The sequence below is a fragment of the Gracilinanus agilis genome, chromosome X (genome assembly GCF_016433145.1).
Source record: "Gracilinanus agilis isolate LMUSP501 chromosome X, AgileGrace, whole genome shotgun sequence".
Lineage (NCBI taxonomy): Eukaryota > Metazoa > Chordata > Mammalia > Didelphimorphia > Didelphidae > Gracilinanus > Gracilinanus agilis.
In genome coordinates, this window is record NC_058136.1 from 19814572 (window position 1) to 19830945 (window position 16374).

The following is a 16374-nucleotide window of genomic DNA, read 5'->3' on the forward strand; positions in this document are numbered from 1 at the left end:
AAAAGTGGGGTTTTCACTTAAGTTTGTCATGCGTGACCACTAGAAACTGCCAGACCTCAAGGCACAGTTAAGAAAAAAACAGGATGCTTATTTTGTGATAGAGGAGAAGAGAGAGAACAAAGGGGAGGCAGGAAGGCCACGCAAAATGGCATCTTTACTGAATGAAGTATGGCCCTAGGAGAGGCTGTCCAGCTTTTCCTGTTTCAAGGTTCCAATCTGCCTTATCTCAAAAAGGGAAATTTCATCTATCTAGAACCCCCAGGAAAAGTCATTCTGGATAGCTGAACGTTTTCCCCTTTAAGCAGCAAATTGGGTTGGGGTTTTTTTGGGGGATGATGATCTTCTTCTTAATGGAACTCAAATTCCCACTCCTGAGACCCTGGGTTCTGATGAGGAAGCATTCACTCCTCTCGAGCCCCAGCTACCACTTCCCAGGCAATTCTGTATCCCCTAATCACTCGGGCCCCCTCCCTTTTCCCAAACTAGCTCTGAAACCAGGAACCAAATTCTGCACTACCATTTCTGACAAGGACCTCGGTCACTGTCCAAAACACTTCTGGCTGCTGCTCCTTTGGAGGCAGGGGGCCCGGTGTTAGAAGCAGAGATCATACAGGGCCTGTCTGGCTTGCTTATATTTGCATCCCCAGCACAGTGCCTGGCACTTAGGAAGCCCTGGAGAAATGTTTGTACATTCAGTCATTCGGCTTTCTTTAGCATATACAAATTCCCTGCCTTGTTAAGCAGAATATATAGAAGGAACAGATTTGAACCTTTAGCTGATGACTTAGTGAATATCATCTTAATGGGGTGGGATTGGGGGGATCCATGACTTCATTGATGTAAGGAATTACACAGAGACTGGCAATTATTCTGCAGCTTTAAAAGTTTTGTGAAGTACGGACAGCTAGGTGGCTCGATGGATGGAGGTCCTGGGTTCCAATCTGGCCTCAGATACTTCCCAGCTGTGGGACCCTAGGCAAAGTCACTTGACCCCCATTGCCTACCCCTTACCACTCTTCTGCCTTGGAAGCAGTACTCAGTATCGATTCTAAGATGGATTCCAAGATGGAAGGTAAGGGTTAAAGAAAGAAAGTTGCTTGAGGTTAAGTGACTTGCTCACTACTATTATATATACTAATTATAAATTCTAATTACTGTCCTGTGCCATAATACATGGCACCTCCATCCACTGCTCGCTAAGGCACTGAGGCTCACTAAGTCCTTCCGCCAAATGGCACCACATTCCTGGGCTTTTTTGAGTGCTCATGTGTGCCTTTGCTAGTTTTCTGTTTCTTCCTCTCAGCTACCACACGGCACTACTGAATTAGAGCTGCCTCTGACTGTCTTTGCCCACTTGACCATCACCCCTTCCAGCTTTCTCCCCCCAAAAATCTGCTTTTGATTTGCTCTAAGCTTAGAAACCAGTTCGCTAAGCTTGTAAGAATTATGCATAAAATAAAAGGAGGGAAATACCTGAGGAACCCTTCTCAGCAAGTGGTTCAGCATCTGGAGATCTGACATAGTGAGGGCCACTGGGCAGTTGAGAGACCTTAGATCAAAGGATTTCAACACACACACAGATGAGCAAGCAGAGTGCTGAAAGGGACGAAGACCCCGATCCTCCAACTTCAGCCCAAGGAGGTTCTCACTAAAAGTACTCAGTTATGTTGTACTTGGGTTAACTATCTCAAATGGAGAGCTGACCTCCTCGGACTCTCAAAGCTCTTTGCGGATCTCCGAACCCATCCAGAGAATAGAAAGGGAAGAATAATCCGGGTTAATGAAATTAGCAAATTCAATCCAGTTCCCTTCATCTTTCAGTCCTCCTGGCCTCTCCACCAACTTATCAAAACAGATGTCCCCGTACTAAGTGTATTCCAGTGAAAGGTGCCCTGGCCAGGGACCCAATTCTGACTCTACTGATACAGACAGCTTACCCACGTGACCTTGGACAGGTCACTAAGCTTTCGGCAGTTTCCCCAGATATAAACTGGAGAATCACAGACTCTCTGAATGGCAGACCTCATCAGCCATCTGGTCGGACCCGATCCTCTCATACAGCAAAAGTGGTCATTCCACCTTGGCCTCAGGGACTTCCACTGATCAGGAACCAAGGCAGCCCCATCCACTTTGGAACAGCTTGAATGGCCACTGTTTGAATACCTGAGTGCAAAGCTTCCTAGCTAGTGCCACACTGAGCAAGTCACTTCATGGCTGTTGGCCTCAGTCTCCTCATCGGGAAAATGGAGATGATCATAGTATCCACCTGCCAGTGGTGTTTTGAGGATAAAGTAAAATTCTATTTGCGAAGCACTCTGCAAACCTTCAAGGGCTATAGAAATACTAGTTCATAGTGGACATCAAGCCCACGGAGGTGCTAGAACCCACTATTCCTCAAAGCAGTCCATTCCACTTTGGGCCATCTCCCATTGTTAGGAAAGTGGGTTTCTTCTAAAAGGTTCAAATCAGCTTCTGTGTAACTTTCACTCACTGATACACTGATCCCAGTTCTGCCCTCTGGGGTCAAGAAGAACAAGGCTAATCCCTTTTCAAAGGCTGTACAGCCTGGCCTACATACTTGATGGTGATTAAATATAATAAAATAAGATAAAATATAAAGTAAGGAACCTCAAACAAAGCAGGAAGCACCCTGATAAGATAAGAGTGTGATTCCAAACCCAGGGATGGTCACGAATGGAATGTCCTTCAATGACAAAAGGTGGCTTTAGCCCCCACAGTAACATTACAAGCTGAGTCCAAGCCTCCTTCCAAGTTAGTCATCTTAACTGTTCAAGGAAGCCCGCTGAGGGAGTAAGTACAAGGGCTTATGTAAGAAAGGACTGCAGCAGTGCCTGGTGGGTAGCACAGCACTTTGTTTTAAGTTATTTCTCCAGGGGAAATATCAGAACTCAAAAATAAGGGGTGGGATCGGACCCTCCACTGCTTTCAGGGGTGCTCCTTGCCATCATCCCCCAGATAGCATTGCATCATTTCCTTGGGCTAACTTGGGGCCCCAGTAGATGTCAGAATTAGGGATCTGTGCCTGGCCGGCCAATAACTCCATTTCCAGGAAAAACCCGAGGGAGAAAGGCAATTTGGCCCCTGACACTGTGGCTAAAGGGGTTGTTGGTTTTTGGAACTCTTCACAGAACCCCATGCTACGATGGCGGTCCAGTAAAGAGACTGATGAGAAGAGAAGACAAGGGAGTCCCAAAACTACTTGGATTTGCTGTGGGACTGGACTTAAAAACAAATGTGGGGTTGTGTGTAACAACGTCCTTCTACTCCGGAGTTTCTCCTCCCAAGGAATTATTACAAAAGGCACCCCCACCCCACCCCCCACGCAAATGGCCAGGAGGCGCTTCAGGCCACTGTCCTGCGGAGGCAGATAACCTGTTGGGATCCTAAGGGGCTCGAGAAGGACCACCTGGAAGGGAGGAAGGAAGGAAAGAGGGAAGCAAGGAAGGAAGCTCCGAGGCCAGGGGCCAAGAAGAGATTCACTGGAAAGGCGCAAGGCACGGCGGGCAGGTGGGCAAGTGGGTCCGGCAGAGCGGAGGCATTACGTACCTGGGCAGGCTGAGTGCTGAAAGAGACTTCGGACGACTCGGTTCAGGGAGTTGTTACAGTGTAGCGACCTCGCGCTGGAGAGAAGTCAAATGAAGATACTTTGTGCGGCCAGACTTGGTCCCAAGTTTTAGCTCCTCCCATCCACTGCCCCTGATCGCAATCTCTCGGAGCGCCTGCCCCCCTGACTGGCCCGGCCCGGCACAAATCAGCTGGCCGCCAAGCCAAAGGGGAGCTCTCGAGGGATGCTCGAGCCACTTGGACGCTGAGCACCCCTACACGCTTCCAGCACCCCCCCCACCGCCCCCCCACTCCTCGTCAGCTGAGCGGAGGCGAGCCGCCTGGATCCCGCGCGCCCGCGTCCGTCAAGTCCGACAGGCCGGCCCCCGCGCACTCTAACTGCTGCCACCTCCGAGCCCCAACCTCCGAGTCAGAGGGCAAGACTGACCAGCGCGAGGTGGTGCCAAGGTTCCAGGCAGCGAGCGCTCGCCCCGGGAGGCCAAGAGGAGCTCAGTCTGGCTACCACTCCGCACCCCGGTCCCTCAGACTCGTGTCCCGAAAGGGACGTCGGCAGCGTCGCCGGACCCCCAAGTCTCCTTCCGCCGCAGCCAAGCGAAGGAGATTCTTTCAGTTTTCCCCAGATCCCGCCAAGTCAGCCGCCCCAAATGGGAGGAGAGAGAAGAAAAAGCCGCCCGCAACTTCCGACAGCGCCTCAAAGTCCTTCAGGCTGCGGAGCCGCCCCCGCTGCCCTAGCCCAAGTGGCGGCGGCCGCGGCCGCCGCAGCGGAGGCAGAAGCGCACGAGGTGCCGCGCTTTGGCCGCGAAAAGCGCGCGGGCTGCGGGGCTGGGGGGCGCCGGCGCCGGCGGCCTCGCCTACACGCTGGCCCCGGCCCCGGCTTGGGCTCCACTCCGGCGGTGCAGCGCGCAGCCCAGCGGCTGGAGCGCGGCCACGCAGGGGCGGTGCGGGGGGCCCAGCCGGGCCGAGGAGGCGAAACGACCAGCCGCNGCAGCAGCAGCAGCAGCAGCAGCAGCAGCAGCAGCAGCAGCAGCTTCTGCGGTGGCGGCAGCGGCGGCTTCGGCTGCAGCAGCGGCTTCGGCGGCAGCAGCAGCAGCAGCAGCAGAAGTTTCAGTGGCTGGGGCAGCAGCAGCAGCAGTTTCGGCGGCGAAAGTAGCAGCAGCTTCGACGGTGACGGCGGCAACCGTGGTGCTGTCATCGGGGGAAGCAGAAGCAACAGTAGAAGCAGCAGCAGCAGTAGTAGCAGTAGCAGCAGTAGCAGCAGTAGCAGCGGCAGCAGCGGCAGCAGCAGCGGCAGCGGCTGCAGCAACAACAATAGCAACGCCTTCCCCATTTTGCGCATGTTGCTGCTGCCTAATAGAGAGAACCCCCAGCCTCATTACCTTGGCTGGACCCCCTCAGAAGAGCAGCCTTAGAATCGAATCCTAGCAGACAGCTTAGCAGCCCGCAGAGCCCCATACTTTTTTAGGCACCCCGCCGTGGGCTCCCGCAGCCCCGATGGCTTCAGCTTCGGCAAAGTTATGGAAAGAAGGGGGGCGGGGGAAGGGAAGCATTGAATTTGGGGAGCTGGAGATCATTCAGAGCAGAAACTATTCCCGTGTCTGTCTCAGGAACTCCAGTGCAATGCTTAGCATACAGTAGGTGCTTAATAAATGCTGATTGCAATACATTGGATTGAGTTTTCTTTCTTTTCCCTAATCTCAGTCGCCTCAGCACCCATGGGGGATCGGTTGTCTAGTGGAAACCCTGCCTGATTTAAGTCCCCCTCCACCTCACCCCACCCGCCCCACCCGCCCAGGGCCTTGGGGAGAAAGTGACCAACTTAACGAATGGAACTGGGAATATTTACAAGGCTTTGGTATTCATAAATTAGAAAAGGGAAAAATAGAGAGCATTTAGTCAATGAATGCAGTAAGAGACTTCCTCCTGGGCACTGAAATTCCATTAGGATTTGTTTTGCTCTAAAGCAGGTTCTTTTGGGCTGGGGAGGTGGGCTGACCCTAGACAATATCTCATTTTTTTTAAGAGTATTAATTTGAAAAAAACCATTAGGTGCATGACACTTAAAGAAAGGGAAGAAAAAGAGACACTAAGACCCTTTAGTGTTCCCATTGGCACAAAATGGAAATAAATATCCTGGAGGGCAATTGCCCTTTTCTACACTCTTTCAGGAAATGGGGAAGGAAGGAAGGAACAGTAACCAACCAGGGCCCAGAAACTGCTTAATGGTTCTCCCCCACCCTCTTTCCCCCCTGAGATAATCTTCCATGTACTCTGCCTATAGCTTGTATGCATCTAGTTATTTCTATATTGTCTCTTCCATGAGAATAGAAGTTTCCTGAGGTCCAGAACTGTTTTTGTCTTCCTTTTTATCCCCAGCACCTAGCACAGTGTCTGGCATATAGCAAACTCTTAAAAAACGCTTGATGACTGATTAGTGTAATCCCCAACCTAAACTTAAAGACCCTCTTTTGGTTGGCAAAATGGGGCTTGGCTACCACACAGTAGAATAGTTGCACCATTTCCATGAAGAGTCACCTCTCAAGTCAGCAAATCAATCCTGGCTTTGGGGTGGGCGTGCATGCCTGAAGCCTACTGTAGGAACTGGGCAGATGGAATGACTCAGAAGCAGCTAGCTCTGGACTGAAGTTCTGCTTCAGGAGAAAGCAGAGTCCTGTGCTGGCTAGGAAGAGCTAAGGTCTTTGAAATCAGAGGACCTAGGTTTAGACCCCACCTTTGATCCTTACTCCCTCCCCCCGCCAAAACTGACCCAGGACAAAGTTTCACTTGAACTCCCTGGGCCTCAGTTTCCTCTTCTGTAAAAGAAGGGAATTAGACTAGATGGCCCCTGAGGTCCCTTCTAGCTCAAGATCTCTGACCTATGGAAAGAATGCTGATTTCTAGCCAAGAGTCCAAACTTTGTGTCCTGACTCTTGACAAGCATCCTTGTGATTGGTCATATGGGCGTCACTTGCCCCTGATATTCCCCAGGGCCTTCCTCTGTCAGATGTAGATTGGGAACTTGGAATGCCCACTTTGCAGGTTAGGGTGAATACAGTGTTCTGCAAACCCTAAGGTGTAAGATCAATAGGGGCTGGTATAATTAATTGCTCTTTTCACAAAACACATCAGCCTGGGGAAGCTAGGTAGCATAGTGGATAGAGAGCCAGGTTTGGAGTGGGGAGGACCTGTGTTCAAATCCAGCCCCAGATACTGCCTAACTGTGTGACTCTGGGCAACTCACTCCAATTGCCTAGCCCTTGCTCTTCTATCTTAGACTTGTTACTAAGGCAGAAAGAAAGTGTTCAAAACAAAACAAAACAAAACATTGGCCATTGCAAAAAAAAAAAAAAAAAAAGTCTGTTTCCTGAGGGTCTTTTTTTCTGTTAGTCTGGTCTCAGTGGGCAGGGGAAATCCCCACCTGCTCCACACTGGAAAAGTGGGAGCAGCTGAGGGAACCATGGCAGCCTGCCCTGCCCACCTCCCCCCTGCCAGCCTTTCCGGTGTACACACACACACACACACACACACACACACACACACACACACACACTCTCCCTTCCTCCCTCCCTGGAGCTAAAGTAGTAATCTGATCCAATACTGCCATGTTTCCTTTCAGCCCCTTAAAAGCAGATGCTGTCCTGATGTTACTAGAGCTAGAGGAATCTTCTCCAGAGCTGAAGGTCTTCCCTGCCTGTGTATAGGACTCTATGAGCAAAGAAAGGAGGTCTCCTCACAGCCCGAGCTCCCTTCAGACTCAGATCCCTCTGATTTCTTGCAGGCTGCATTTTTGCCCCTCTCTAGATCCAGCCCAGTGGTCCCCATTGGCTGAAAATGAGTACAACACTTCAGTTGTCCAGAGGTCACTTGTCCATCACCCTCAGCTGGAAAAAACAAAGCTGAAAACAGGAAGTAGGCAATGAGAGGTCTCTTAGCAGCCAAGACCAACTGCACCATGTCCAAGCTGAAAACTCAGAGGAGGGCACCCTGCACCCTCACTCTTTCAGAACCTTTTAACTCTTAGACAGAATTCCCAAAAGCTGGGTGATTCCCTTTTCCACCTCCTAGAAGAATAGAACGACGGAAAGCTGCTAGGGGAAGACACTGAAAGCAGCAAAAAATAAAAGCTGACAGTGAACAAGGATAGAGACGAGACCTGGGCTTCTGTGGCTAGAAGGAACTCCCAGATGAGGAAACTCCCTCTTCCAGTGCAGGTCAGTACCTTCTCTGAAATTTATCATCTTAGAGAGTTGCCTGGGCCTCTAAGAGGTTAAACAACTTTGTCCAAGACTGTCCAGCCAAAGGTGGGACTTAGATGCTGGTCTTCTTGGCTTCCAGGCCAGTTTTATCCACTATGGCCTCTATTATAAATCATAACATAACTAATAGGGTGTCTAAAATCACACAGAAATTCTAAAAGGCACAAAGTAGAACAATGTGGGGCCATTTAGTGCTTGGGTGAAGAATCCATGCCACCCTAGGATGATCCTGAGCCAGCCAGCAAGAAAAGGTTCGATTGTGTTCAGCTTCAATTCCTTAAGAAGGCAGGGGAATGGGAGCAGCTAGGTGGCACAATGGATAGAGCACCAGGCCTGGAGTTGGGAAGACCTGGGTTCAAAGCCAGGCTTGGACATTACCTAGTTGTGTGACCCTAGACAAGTCACTTAATCCCAATCGCCTGGCCCTTGCTGTTCTGTTTTAGAGCTGTTACTAAAACAGAAAGTAAAGGTGATTAAAAAAAAGAAGAAGAAGGGGGCAGCTGGGTATCTCAGTGGATTTTGAGCCAGGTCTAGAGACGGGAGGTCCTAGGTTCAAATCTGGCCTCAGATACTTCCAAGCTGTGTGACCCTGGGCAGGTCACTTGACCCCCATTGCCTACCCTTACCACTCTTCTGCCTTGGAGCCAATACACAGGATTGACTCCAAGACGGAAGGTGAGGGTTTTAATAAAAATTTAAAAAAAAAAAAAAAGAAGAGAGGTCAGCTGGGTGGCTCAGTGGCTAGAGAGACAGGCCAAGAGATAGGAGGTCCTGGATTCAAATGTAGACTCAGACACTTCCTAACTGTATGACCTTGGACAAATCACTTGACCCCCATTGCCTAGCCCTTACTTACTGCTCTTCTGCCTTGGAACCAATACTTAATATTGATTCTAAGACATAAGGTAAGAATTTTTAAAGAAGGAGAAAGAGGAAAAGGAGGAGGGGTAGGCCCAGAAACAAAAATGCAGCTTAGAAAAATTTTCATTCAAAATGATTGACAAAAAATTGCAATTCTTAGAGGAGTAAATTCTATGGGGAAAATTCATCTGGAGTGGCTCATTCCTATGTAATATGGAATAAATGAACTGTTTGCATCTGATTTAAAGGAGAAAAGACCATATCACATTCTGTTGCAGTTGAGGTCCTTGACTTTCAAACCACCTTAGCCAGAAAACTCGTGCATCACAACCCCACACACTCACACACACTCTCTCTCACACACACAAATGGATTGTAGATAAATAGGCTTTGACCAGCCAGTCTTATAAGGGAAAATGAGCTGTGGATGGAATTGGTTAAATTTTTTATCTTGAGACTTACTTCAAGAAACTAGAATGGGCGGTTCAGATGAGCAAGTAACCCAGCTAAAAGCCGCCATTGCTGTCCTCAGGTCCCACAATGGTCAGAGGCAATGCTTTGAGTAGAGCAAGACTGGTCTTTGGTTAAGAGTGTGCCCTAAATCAGTGATGGGCAAACTTTTTAAAGAGGGGGCCAAAGGAAAGGAAATGCTCATCTGTCAGTCTGTTTCTAAGGCAACTCTTTCCAAGTTTCATTGTATCGTATCCTACTCATTGTATTTGTCAGATTAAGAATAATGTCATTGGTGGCCAGATAGGGCCACCATCTCAGGGACCTCCACCATCTGGCCAGAGGGCGGTAGTTTGCCCATCACTGCCCTAAACCATCTTTCTTTCCCCCATCACTGCAATTACCAATCATAAGACCCTTACTAAGAGACCAGGTTTTCTGCATGAATTCAAGGTGTCAGTTTGCTCCTCTGACAAAGGCCCTCATGCTCATGGGTTATCGGGGAAGGCTGGAGCATGCCAGGGCCTTTCCTCTGTTTTCAGGCCTTTAAAATCACTGTATCTGAGAGCTCAGAGACCTTGAAAAAGATCATCTGGAGCAGAGGCCCCCCGGTCTTTTCCAGTCTCCATACCCCTTGGTTTTCAGGAAACCTTCCCACAACTGCTACTCAGTAAACAATATGGAACGAATTCCAGAAACCGAAGAAATGAAGTCTCATAAAGAAAAATTACCCCTTTGACGAGTTTTTCAAACCCCCCCCCAGAAGCACACATGTCCCAGGTTGGGATTCTGGGATCTAGTCCAACTCTCTCATTTCACAGAAAAGGAAACTGAAGGCCAAAGGAGCTTTGTCTACAGCTGTGTGGCCTGCTGGGAACCTAAACGAGAGGTGTCAAATGCTGACCAGAGGGCGCTGGGCCCACAACACTCCTTAGTGGAGCCCAAATCTGATTAAAATGGAATTGAGAAATATTCGACAAAATAAATAAAAATACAATAAAACAGAGAAGATTACATTTTAAAACTAGATCAATACAAGGCCACAGGGATCCTTCTGAATTGGACACCACTCGTCTAAACCACAGTTTAGATACTTAGATTGAAAAAAGCAGGCATAAGGCACATCAGTTCCATTTGAGTTTACTCTTCCAACTTCCATGCTGGGCTGGGAAAGACAATCATTTGGTTGGCGCTGCTCTATTCTTTCCAGCAGTTTTCGGGAAAAGCCAGGCAGGCTCCCCCAAAGTGCCCATCCGTTCCTGCTGTGGGTGAATAAAAAGTCCCTGATCTTCCACCTTGAAGTGAGATTCCTCTTTTACTCTCAGAGCAAATCCCCTCTCATTTGCAGCAGAGCAAAGCCAAAGCAAAACCAAAACCAAGGCCGGATGCCTAGAGCTGGGGTTACTTGGGAGGACTGACTTACCTCCACCTGAAGGCATGCACATCCTTTGAGGAAGTCCTTAATGTTACTGATGCAGTCAGCTTCCGTTTGGGGCTCCTGACAGTACTAAAGAAATCAGCAGAGAAGCTGTGTGTGAGTTGGGTTTCCCAAGCAGGCTAATCTGTTTGCCCAGCATGCCTCATGTTTTATGAGAACTAGGTAGCCTCCTTTTGGGGTTAGGGTTGGGGTTTTTTTGGAGGCCGAGGGGAAGGCTGCTGTCAAACTAGGAAGAGAAATAACCACCGGAGGAAATGATGTCAAAATCTAAACGGTCTTTAGTTTCAAACAAATGGCAGTCTCCGAAGGGGGCCCTGGCTAAAGGGCCGCTAATGGGGCTCCAGCCTTGGAGTTCAAAGTTCTTTGGCCTCCATCTGTTCCTTCATTCTCGTTCCCCACCCAAGCTACTGGGCTGTGTCTGGCAACTACAGAGGATTTAAACTGCCTTCTTGTTTCCAAGTGGATGAAAAGCACAATTTCCCCTTGGCTGTTTTCTACAGACCCTTCAGAGTACCATGGGATCTCAGGGGCCATCCAGTCCAACTCCCTCATCTGACAGGGGAGAAAACTGAGGCCCAGGGAGGGGAAGGGGCTGGTCCAAGGTCACACATAGGATCCTAGATCTAGTGCTAGAAGGGACCTCAAAGATCAATGAGTTCAGCCCCCTCATTTTACAAACCAGGAAGCTAAGGTACGAAGAGGTTAAGTGACTTATCCAGAGCCACACAGTCTGGATCACAGATCTAAAGCTGGAAGGGACCTCAGAGGCCATCTAGTCCAACCCCCTGGTTTTACCGTGGAGGTAACTGAGGCCCAGGGAGGGAAAATGACTTTCCTAAGGTCCCATAGCTAATAAGTATTTGAGTTCAGATTTGAAACCTGGACCTCTGATTCCACATCTTTCTACTGTGCCCCACCCACTTGGGCACTTGACCTAAGCACCAAGTTCAAATGCATCCTCCATAGACATCCTCCATAGCATTTTAGTACATAATTTTCCAGCCTCGAATGTTAGAAGCTGGCAATGGAAGACCAAGTCCAAGTCATACTCTGTGTATGTCTTTCCCAGCCCACCCCCGGTTCCCCAGGCCTCTGGTCATTTGGGCACATTCCCTAAATATTGGAATTCTCCTTTAGAAAGCTGTCTTGACATTTGGAGCCCAGATCTCGCCTCCGGGGGAGTTCCTAAAGCTTGAACTGCTATCAGAAAGGAGGAGAAATGCCTACATTTTAGCCTTCCTCCAATCGAGTGTTCCACTGAAAATACCCACTTAGTTTCCATCGTTATCGCAAGGCGTGTACCCTCTCTGGGTTCTCCTTGTGGCTAAAAGTAAACTTTTCAAGAACTCGCCCCTCATTTCAGCTGGGCATGCCCACAGTCCTAGGACTAAACGTTTCAGTTTCCAGACTGTGTCCTTGGTGTACGGGGACATCTCGCTTACTGTAACAGGGAATACCTTTCCCATGGATGTTTGCCTTGGCCCAGGGTCAGCATGGCTAACTGACTCAGCTCCTCAGCAGGGGCCGAGAAGCCATTTCCCATCTTTCTCTGACACGAGTGACGAGGAATCATTTCTAGCTAGTGGCCGGACACCCAGCACAGGATCTGACTCCCAGGTTAGGTGGGGTAGGGGTAGGCAGGTATGTTTCTGTGCCAGGTGCCGTGCTGGGTGCCAGGGAGCCAGACAAAAATAACAGCCAATCGCTACCCTCAAGAAGCTTGCATTCTACCCGGGGCTGGGGGGGGGGGACCCAACATGGAAACAGATAGCTATAAACAAAACCTAATGAGGAAGGAGGAAGAAGAGAGGACGAACGTACTAGGGAGATAAGTAAAGGCCTCATAGTGGAGGGGGCAGTTGAGCTGAGCCTCAAAGGACGTGGATAGAGCTGGGGATTCTAGGAGGCAGAGGTGAGGAGAAAGGGCATTCCAGGCCCAAGGGAACAGCCAAGTAGGCCAAGGGAGCAGCCCATGCCCATTTCAGTTACCTTTTCCACAGCTCCAGGAACAAGCCGGTTTAGCAGTTTGCATAGCACTACCCCATTTTTCAGAGACACCTTCAAGAATTCCTCCGGATCACAGATGGTCTTCTTGGGGGAATTTAAAACTCCCAAAGAGATGAGCCATGTCACGATCCGTTCCTCAGGATTCATTGCCGAGGACTGTGCACCCGAAGCAGCTGCGAGGTCTTACCCACATCCGTGATTGCACTGGGTGCCGTCTTCCTTTTTTCCAGGCTGTCTTCTGGCCTGGCGCTTGCTGAGCAAACAGTGGAGACGAGCCTTCTCAGGCCACGGCAGGACCTCTACTCCAGAGGTGGGATCTTCTCACCGAAACGGAGAGCACGCTCGGGGCTGCTGGGAAGCTAGAAAGAGCGAGGGCAAGAACCAGGGACAACAAGCATGATGGCATCTTTCAACACACACCCCCACCCCCGCCCCCACACGCCACCCCCCAACTGAAAAACAAGCTCGTACTGACAAACACTCGAAGGAGCCAGGGCTGCAAGGGAAGGAAGTGAAGAGGATGCTGGGGAGGGAGGGGACAGAAGGAAGTAGGGGCTCTTGGAAAAGAGAGGTGAGCCAGCCCTGCAGGGAACCTTGCGAATGAGAAACTGAGTGGGCCAGCCTGGGGACAAGCTGTCAATAGTCTAGCCCCAGTGAACAAATCTGGCTTCTGTCAGGAAGTGGGTGCCAACTGCCTTGGATGCCCAACAGATCAGATCTAGGCTTTTTCAGGGAATCAATTGAAATGGCAGTGGGGCTTCAAGAAGGTGGAAGGAAGAAATTCAGGCCAGGAGCTGCTGTCCAGCCACAGTTTCCCCCAAGGATGTCGGGTGACACGACTTCTTGGGAGACTCTTTAAGAGGCATGGGGAGGAGGAGCCAAAAGCGGAAAGCCTTGCAGTGCTGCCAGCCATGACAGAAGCGGGAGGGATGGCATTTTCGTTTGTAGCAAAGAGGGAAATAGGAGAAGAAGAACATCTGCCATCCTGTTTACTTGCATCCTTTTGTGCTTCTTTCTGCGCCCCCTGCCCGTTGTACCATCCAGCTGCAAAACTCACGCCAAATGCTTGGACACACTAACGGGCCAAAGCATGGTGCTTGGTGCTTTAAATGAAGTGTGGCTGGGGCTGGCAGGGGAACGAAGGGATTTCGGGGATTGAAGAAAATAATGACAAAAACAGGAAGAACTGGAAAACAAAATAGCACTTGCCAGGAGTGTACGCCACACACTGGGAAACTGGGGGTCTTCCAAATCTACCTCACAGGCTGCTTGGGAGAAAAGCACTTTGCAAACCCAACTAGCCAAAGGAAAGCTGTTGCTATTAGCTAGATTAGAGCATTCAGAGCTGGATGGGGCCCTGGGTTCACATCTTGCCTCAGCCACTTCCTAGCTGTATGATCCCAAGCAAGGCACTTGACCTCTCTGGATATCAGTGAAGGGAGCTGGAAGGCTTACACTCACTGTCTTCAAAGCCTGCGAGCCTAGGTGGAACTTAACAAGCGCCCATTGGATTGGATGGGATGGAGTCGGCACCACAGTAGAATCCCTCCAAACTGTTGTCCCCTCATAACTGGGAAATGAATACCTTAGGATCATTCTTTCCGAAAGAACGTTCACTGCTGTGGTCAGAAAAAGAGGGCAAATGAGGGGGCGGCTGGGTAGCTCAGTGGGTTGAGAGTCGGGCCTAGAGACGGGAGGTCCTAAGTTCAAATCCGGCCTCAGACACTTCCCAGCCGGGTGACCCTGGGCAAGTCACTTGACCCCCATTGCCCACCCTTACCAATCTTCTACCTAGGAGCCAATACACAGAAGTTAAGGGTTTAAAAGAAAAGAAAAGAAAAAAGAAAAAGAGGGCAAATGAAATATTCTCTCTACCCATACCGCTACAGCTGTGGTCAAGTCCTTCCTAGCTGGACTCCTTCAGGAGCCTCTCAGTTGGCCTCCGGGGCTCCTGTCTCCCTACTGGAGGAGACCCATCGTCCACTCAGCTGCCCCTTCCTAATCTGACCCAGATCTGACCATGTCTGACCATGCCCTACACCAATGGCTCTCTGTAACCTTCAGGATCGAACATAAAGGCCTCTGTTTGGCACCCTGACCCCTTCCCACCTGTCTGGGCTTCTCATGCTCTCCTCCCTTCCACACAATGGACTGTCAAACAGCTACTCTGGCCCACCAGTTTGCTGTTTGCTCTCACACATGCCTCCGTCTCCAGGCTTCCCTACCTTTGCACGAGTGCTCCCCGATACCTGAAATGGCCTAGAATGCTGCCTTGCCTGGACTCTTTCCTTAGCTTCCTCCAAGACTCTGCTTAAGCCCACCTTCTCTCTCTGTAGGAGGCCTTTCCCAGTCCCCAGTGATGCTAGAGACTTCCCCTCGGAGATCACAATCTTCCTTCTCTGTTTATATCACGCATGTACCTAGTTAGCTAATGTCTTTTCCCTTAGTAGAATGAAAGCTCCTTGAGGATAAGGACCCATTTGTCCTTTGTTGATACCTTGCAGCTTAGTCCAGTGCCTGGTACACGTAATTTTTTTAACCCTCACCTTCCATCTTAGAATCAATACTGGGTATTGGTTCCAAGGCAAAAGAGCAGTAAGGGCTAGGCAATGGGGGTCAAGTGACTTGTTCAGGGTCATACATCTAGGAAGTGTCTGAGGCCAGATTGGAACCCAGGACCTCCCATCTCTGGGCCTGACTCTCAATCCACTAAGCCACCCAGCTGCCCCCTACACATAATTTTTTTTTAAGATTTTTTTTTTTATTTTAAACCCTTAACTTCTGTGTATTGACTTATAGGTGGAAGAGTGGTAAGGGTAGGTAATGGGGGTCAAGTGACTTGCCCAGGGTCACACAGCTGGGAAGTGTCTGAGGCCGGATTTGAACCTAGGACCTCCCGTCTCTAGGCCTGGCTCTCAATCCACTGAGCTGCCCAGCTGCCCCCCTACACATAATTTTTTAACCCTTGCCTTCCATCTTAGAATCACTACTGTGTATTGGCTCCAAGGCAAAAGAGCAGTAAGGGCTAGGCAATAGGGGTTAAGTGACTTGCTCAGGGTCACATAGCTAGGAAGTATCTGAGGCCACATTTGAACCCAGGACCTCCCATCTCGAGGCCTGGCTCTCAATCCACTGAGCCATCCAGCTGCTCACACACATAATTTTTTTTTTTAATTTTAAACCCTTAACTTCTGTGTATTGACTTATAGGTGGAAGATTGGCAAGGGTAGGCAATGGGGGTCAAGTGACCCACCCAGGGTCATACACACATAATTTTTAAATGCTTGTTGATTATCACCCTTAGGAACAGGTCCCCAGATAATTAGCAAGATAGACCCACAGTGGGTCCCTGTTTGGTGCGGGCGCCTCGGAGGATGCAGTGAAGCACCCCTCTCCTCCCCGTCCCCCTGCCACCCGCGGGACCGGGCTCTGGCGCAGTGGGGCCCGGAGGCAGCTCATCCAACTGCGACATTGGCAAGTCGTGCTCGGGTCCTGACCTCTGCCCTCCCAGGGTCCCCAGAGCCCAGAAGAACAAGGAAATGGCAGACGAGGCACTTTTCTTGCTTCTCCACAACGAGATGGTGACTGGCGTCTACAAGTCCGCGGAGCAGGGGGAAGTGGTGAATGGAAGGTGCATTACTAAGCTGGAGAACGTGGGTTTTAGAGTGGGACAAGGATTGATAGAAAGGTTTACAAAGGACACTGCAAGGTTCAAGGATGAGTTAGATATCATGAAGTTCATTTGCAAAGATTTTTGGACCACTGTTTTCAAGAAACAAA

General features: G+C 49.9%; 2 protein-coding genes across 2 annotated transcripts in view; one reads left to right on the forward strand and one right to left on the reverse strand.

Annotated features, from left to right (window-relative positions):
* The window catches only part of ARHGEF6 (Rac/Cdc42 guanine nucleotide exchange factor 6), a 119245-nt gene extending 106504 nt beyond the window's left edge, over positions 1-12741 (reverse strand). Inside the window, exons 1-2 of the mRNA XM_044682631.1 lie at positions 12577-12741; positions 10573-10656 (exon numbers count right to left, since the gene is read on the reverse strand). Of these exons, the coding sequence (XP_044538566.1) occupies positions 10573-10656; positions 12577-12741 (249 nt within the window). The remainder of the gene's footprint in view (positions 1-10572; positions 10657-12576) is intronic.
* The window catches only part of LOC123253517 (transmembrane 9 superfamily member 2-like), a gene marked incomplete at its 5' end in the record, with an annotated part of 941355 nt that overhangs the window by 741139 nt on the left and 183842 nt on the right, over positions 1-16374 (forward strand). The window lies entirely within an intron of this gene.